Raw genomic sequence first — 6,815 nt, 5'->3', positions numbered from 1 at the left:
GGCCGTGACAGCACAGGCTGAACATCTCACAGCACTGCAGTGCTCAACTTATTCTGTTTGGATGGCTGAAGCACTGCGTGCTGCAGCTGGCTTATGGGCTTCTCACAGACAGGCTGGGTAGAGGGAAAAGGAAAAATTCAATGCACATGGCATAAAAGGCTTTAATGCAGAGTCACAGAAAAGGGGCTTGCTTGGTTGTTTTTCAGGGTTTTTTTTTTTTTTTTTTTTTGGAAGCTTGTAAAGTTTCCATCACTTTTTCCAGTGATAAACAGTAGATTGAGAAAAAAATCAAAATAGTCAAATTTTTTGCACATAAGTATTGATCTAGTCATGCACCTCATTAAGGATTTAACTTATTGTTTGGAACTGCTGTGGTGCCTTCTGTGGCTATTCGCTTACCAAAGAGTGTATCTGAATATACAGGCTAAGACCAGACCGTAAAGAGGCCAAAGAGAAAAAGTTGGTTTGAGACAGAACTCCATGTGCAACTTGAAACACGGTTTTATGGGCATCGCTACACAACTGAATGCCAAAATCCCAAAGCACCAGCTATAAATCCCCTTGCTCAGCCTACTACACAGATCTCATTTCAGCACACATTATATACAGCATTATTTATAGAAAATCTCACCTGTAAGTGGTGAGGAGAGTGTGAGATTTCCTTCACAAGTAGGAGGCCAGTAACTCATAGGCACACAGGTATGTGCGAGTCAGTGTGAAGATCTGTTACAGCGCGAAGAAACAAATCAGGTTGTTGCTCTGCACAAGAAGACACAGACACAGTACATTATTTATCTTAAAAGACAAAAAGCCCATCCTCTAGTAATTCAGAGTAAAGCAGCGAGAGCATCCTAACACTCTAAAAGTTGATATAGTCCAGGGATAGCATTTCTGACTTCTCGCCTCAGTTGCTGGGCTTCCCCTGTGCAGACATCAATGAATTTAGCAGTTAATTTCAATGAAAATGATAGCAGAGTGCTTCCCTAAATTCTCTCTGCATTTCTCCCCCCCTCCCTTTTCAGACATCATTTTTTCCCCTTACGTTTAATTAACACTTGAGGTTGCTTGTTCAGAATCCATACAGTGAGACTTTAATGATCCATTCTAGGGATGCTACTTAGTTTGCAATGACTTGTAAAACTTCCACAGACAGATCTGCAAATGAATTACATCCATCTGCTCCGCAGCAGCGTTACCCTGTGCGCTGCCTTCTCTTACTTTCCCAATTTTCTTCCGACTTTAAGCCCATGTGTAAACCAAACCTATCAGCAGAAACCCCCACCAGCTCTCTATAAAGGACTCCTCAAACTTTACAGACATCTCAAACGCACTTTCCAAACATTCTGCCTCGCAGCTGAGCCTCAGACAGGCTGCTGCCCTGCTCGAGCATTTCCAAGCCGAACAAACTCCCGGTTGCGATCCAGTCGTCCCCCGTCCCCCCTCCCGCCACCGCCCCACCACGCAGCACCGGGGGTCCGCACGTGTGTGCGGGAGGGGCAGAGCTCCGGGAGAGCTTTCACAACGCGCACCTTCCGCAGCGGGACCCGGGCGTGAGCTCTGCGGGCAGAGAGCATCGGGCTGTGCGAGCTGCTATCTGTCAGCCGCACAACAGCAGCACTGAGAAGGCAGCACAACTGGCTTTGACAAGTGTGCCGTGCTAGCATTCCTCCGAGGGAAGGAGAAAGGAAAAAAGAGAGGGGGAAAAAAAAAAGGAAAAAAAAAAGGAAAAAAAAAAAAAAAGCAGGAGGTGCATTTTACTTTACCTGAATAAAGAGTGGGGTTTTTATTTTCCCCTCTGAGCTGCTGGAGAGGATTCCTCCCTCTTCTCCCTCAAAGCTAGGTGGTTCTTCTTTTGCTCGCAGCTCCCACTTGGGGAAGACCACACAGCTCCAGCCGGGCTGCCTCTCTGCCCTAATCCCCACTCGAGTGTGATGACACACACTAACCCCAACCATCTGTTGAAACACGTCCTCAAGCACTCAGCACAGTGGTGTGTCAAGGCGGGCTGCCCAATCCGATCGCTGGGGCTGGGTGGCTCTTAAGGAGCTGGAGGCAGAGACAAGGGCTGAAACTATAGGGCTGAGAACTCTTTAGCGAAGTAACCTGAGATTTGGAAAAAGGGCTGCTATTGAAGAAAGGAGCAGAAGGGGGAGGTACTAGCGGGAAGGTGGAGGAGCGGATTAGCTCGGTGGCCGCTCGTGTTCCTGCTCTCGACACCCGGTTTTCCCAAGGGACCGCCGGGACCTCCTCGCAGTGGGATGCACAAGGGCAGCACTGCAATCTCTCTCTCTCTTTTTTTTTTTTCCCCTCTTTTTCTTTTTACGGCGGGTCTATTGAGGGCAATCTCCTCCGAGCTAAAAGAGATAAAAGACGCGGTCCGAGGTCCCGATCAACTGCTGCCGCGGGCGGCGTTCGCGCTGCAGTGTCACATCTGCATCTCCAAATCCCCGCTCCGTACCGCGCCGCGATCCCTCCAACCTTCCTGGGGGAAAGGCTGAAGGAAAACCGGGGGGCGAAGAGAAGGAGGGGGGGATCCAAAGGGCAAATATTTATCCTCCTACAAGGAGACCTGCAGATCCTTACCGCAAACCCACTCTTCCCCCAGTGCAAATAAAGGCGCTTCCAGGCGTGCCCAGCGGCACACTCGGGGCTGCTGCTGTGACAGCCCCAGCCGCCGCGTCGCGCCCCGCTCCGTTCCGCTGCTCCCGGAGCTCCCCGCTGTCGGCCCCGCGGAGCCTCCTGCGATCGTCCCCCACCACATTCCCTCTTCCCCCCCCCAAACTGGCGCTGAGGGCTCCTCGGCAGTCTGGACCGTACCTCAGTTTCCCTCGGTTACAAAGCAAGTATTATCGCACCTTCCTCCTCTCAGGAGGACAGCGCCAGGAAAAATACACTAATTCGCAGAAGATGTCCAGGAAGGATAGATAAGCGACGCAGAAAAGCTGCTAAGTGCCAAAGAAACAGTTCTTTCCTTTCCCCTCCCTGTAACAGGATAGCACGGAAGAGAAACTTAAAATCTCAAGGGTTTTTACCTCATTACCAAGTGCCTGACTTGACGCTTGCATTAAATCTACATTTCACATTATGACAGATGTTGTGTTTTCTTTGAACTGAAAGGGAGGAACGTCATTTTGGCACTGGAAGTTACTTCAAAAGTGTTAACATCCAACTTGAAGGTTTGCAATTGTGAAAAGATGAACTCCATTCAGCTATATGAAAGCCATATGAGAGCCCCAAAACACTGATTTGGCTTACTTGGTCCTTAATATGTTACACAAGGCTATTTCTGAACCACTGGTGATCGCTTAATAAAAGGTGAGATTAAAGAGCCATGGTTTGAGCCCAGTGAGCAGTTATCAGAGCTGAGCTGCAGAAGAAAGAAGGAAAAGAAGAAACTATAGACATGATTCCATTTGCTCAGATTCTTCCCAAAAGTGATTATGTGGTGTCTGATTCAGCCTATTAAACTGAAACTGCTTTCACAGATGTTGAATATGCACTCAAACACGACTCCCTAATCTGCTACTTCCACATAAATAAGCAACCAAGCAATATTTTTAACAGTAGTAGGCAGTGAGAGGTAGGGATGCAACTACTGTCCCTGGGGTATTATAGGATTCTTAATGTTGCCAATGATATCTTCTGGACAAGGGTTTGGTTTGATTTTCTTTCATTCTAGCAGACTGCATTCTGTAAACAGGCTGGATAGCCTCACACATTTGGAAAGCTCTGGAGACATTATTAAACTAGTTTGCATTCTCTTTCACTGTACTTCTTACCACTATTGTATCAGTAGCTTAGCATTAAAAATGCATAGCAGTTAGATGTGGAATATCAAAAAGCCAAAACAAATTGTGCTGCATCATCCTGTGTAGTGAATCACTGCCCAACGTGCTGCTCAGCTCCAGGCTTCTGTCTGATGTTGGTGAGATGGGAAGCAAACTGAACAGGGTTGAACTCTGCTTCTAACGGACATGAAAGACAGTTATGTGCAGTGCAATTGCGGTGTGTGTATACCTACACAATTTTGTGTACCACATCTGTGAGATGCTCAACACTCATATGAAGGTACAAGCCCTGTTGTTTTTTCTTTTTTTTTTTTTTAATGCCTGAGTAAATCAGGCATACCTCTGCCAATGCCTGTCAAGTCACAGTAGTGTAAAATTGACGTGGTTAAAAGGAGCCCTAATTGTGTGCTTTGTACACAGAGACACATGCGTGCACACACTTATCTTCAAAGGCTCTTCATCAAGTCTAAATACAAACTTTCATCTCCCAAACCGAAGTTAGCAATAGTCTTCAAACACTGGGTACGGTCATGTTCTCACATAAAAGCTACCGCTGATGTTGCGGGATCATTTAACTGCTACTCTATGACTGCAGCCAGATTTAGTTTGCTGTGACAGCTTAAAGCAGACTTTTCTGCTACTTCTCTCTCCAGACTGCCATCTGCAAAGAGTTTAGAATCTAAAAGCTGAAAAGAAAGCTGCACTGGAAGAGCTGTACCTGGGGTACTGTTAGAAGAGTGCACCGTAGAAACACATTCTCAAGGTGACTCTTGGACCTGTGAACTCCTCCTGGGGTCAGGCTGACTCCTCACAGATAAGACTTGTAACTAACTGAGTAATGTGCTCTCACACATAGCTCTGGACCATCCCAAGGTGCAAGACTAATTCTAGGTAATTGTGACACTGAGCAATCGTCACTTCTGTTTTGTTGCCACGTTACCATGTCCCTTACTTGCTGGCTCCAGAAAGTTTCCTTGGGAGCCAGCAGACATTGTTAAGCCAGGGCACCGTGTTTCTCTCTCATACTGTATGGCTTAACCCCACCACCTTTCCTCCAGCACAGATGGCTTTGGCAGCTTGGTTTTGTGTCTGTGCAGACATATGCACACGTTCACACGTGTGCTTCTGCTCAGAGCCTAAGGTAACTCTTACCTGACAAATCCAGCTCTTAAAAGTAAAATTAAAGGGAATCTTTTCATGGTTCTTGCAGTATCCGCAGTCTACCTCTGCTGCCAATATGCATAAAATCTGCTTTTTGATTTCCTTGAATCAGCATAAGCCCACCTGGGATTCAATTTTTGAAGTGTTTATATAGGAACAGGAAAGGTCTATAAATGCATTGACAAGCCCATAGGCAAATTCTAGATACACAGAAGCTCACACTGATAATATATCAGTGAGATGATTGGATAATATATTGGTGAGATACAATAAAAACACACACTGACAAAAAACATATGGAATAGTGAATTACCTCTCAAAAGATCCAAGCAAATGACAGATTCAAAGAAACAAAAAGACATGTATCCTCACACAGAGCACAGTTAAATCTTGGAATTTCTTGCTGCAGGATGCAGTGGAGGAAAGAGTTCCAGTATTCAAGTGATTGAGAAAGTTCATGAAAAAAAAAAAAATCTACTCACAGTAATTAAGTATGAACACAGAACTTTTGGTACATAGAATCCCTGAATTGCTTGGAGAGGATTCTGGCCAAGTATCATTCTGTGCTTGTCCTGTTCTCCCAAGCATCTACTGCTTTCCACTGGTGGAAAGTGCCAAGCCTAGTATGCCCATGATTTAGTGTGGTACAGATGTTCATGCTTTCTTACAAGAATTTAGCCATTGGAAGTTTTGGGTCTCATCACAGGCTAGTATAAGAGAGATGAATTCCTTTGAAGAACTTCTGCCAAAATTTTTAAAGGTTGGCTCATAAATCCATATTCAGGAACTGAAGTAAAAATGGTCTGATCAGAATTATTGACTATACAACAGCTGCTACTGGAGTTAGCAGTTAATTTTACTTCTCTCCATATGCATGCATTCTAAAGCCAGACGTGGGTTTGTGCAAAATTTGGGTGCTAAATCCAAAAGTTTATTCTGTACAAAAGACCATTCAGCTATTTCCTAACCTGGAACCACCTAAATTCCACAGACACATGGCCTTTTAAATGCATTCCCCAAGCACCTCCATGAATTCCCCGTGCTGAAAGCCACTGCCAAAGACCAAGGAAGATTCAAGTGTCTGGCATTCTTTTGCTTACAGAGCCTAATGAAGCAATCCAGGAGACTTACTCTGCACCAACCAAAATAGAAGTGTGGCTGCTAGTTCATGTATTTGAGATCAATTTCTGTATTTTCTGGCTTTAAATTATTTTTGAATTTGAAATGTGGGTATACACATGTATTCCCTCCATGAGTTTGCATATATGCTAGGTTCAAAAAGAGAATGAGAAATACCACTAGGGTGTAGTTCCACACAATTACTTGTCAATGGATAGCTCTTATGGGAAAGAGGAGTCTATCCTGCTAATGTTTTTGAAGAAAACTCTCCTCCAACTTTCCTGCAACAGAATGGGTTAGTATGGAAGTTAGACCCAAACACAATTTACCTCAGGTCCACAAAGCTAATTACCCCTAGGGGGGACTATATTTTTGAAAGAGAGAAAGAGCACGCAGGAGAGATGGACAATAGTTGATTGCAGGGCTTTACCATTTCTCATATTGTTGTCTCCATTGTTGCTTGCCCACAGAAGAATAATGATGGCCGCAATGATCGCCAGTCTGAAATCTGTGCTACTTCCTTTACAAACCCTCCCAATATACTCATCTTCCTCAGTTAGTGTTTATTCTAAAGTAACACCATTATTAGTACTCACATAGAAGTAATTTAGTAATAAGCAATAATGAAAAAATGACATCCTTCTTGACCTATCAAGAAAGCCAGTTAAACTTAATTTTTTTTTTTATACATCCCAGAATAAAAACAAGAAGGAAAAATAAGCAACCAAAAAAAAAAAAAAAAGCACA

The 6,815-nt window shown here is 44.5% G+C and overlaps 1 protein-coding gene across 2 annotated transcripts in view; it reads right to left on the bottom strand.

Moving 5' to 3' along the window:
- Nucleotides 1-631: 631 nt before the first annotated feature.
- LOC146544746 (uncharacterized) overlaps nucleotides 632-6,815 on the bottom strand; it is a 64,736-nt gene continuing 58,552 nt past the window's right edge. For both annotated transcript variants that reach the window (XR_014882564.1, XM_085221233.1), the window contains one exon: nucleotides 632-759. Coding sequence is in view for 1 of the 2 variants with exons in the window: in XM_085221233.1 (XP_085077359.1) it covers nucleotides 727-759 (33 nt within the window). In the remaining variant the exon portion in view is untranslated. The remainder of the gene's footprint in view (nucleotides 760-6,815) is intronic.

This window comes from Meleagris gallopavo, chromosome 3, assembly GCF_905368555.1.
Source record: "Meleagris gallopavo chromosome 3, MGAL_WU_HG_1.1, whole genome shotgun sequence".
Lineage (NCBI taxonomy): Eukaryota > Metazoa > Chordata > Aves > Galliformes > Phasianidae > Meleagris > Meleagris gallopavo.
This window is presented reverse-complemented; position numbering and strand designations above follow the sequence as displayed.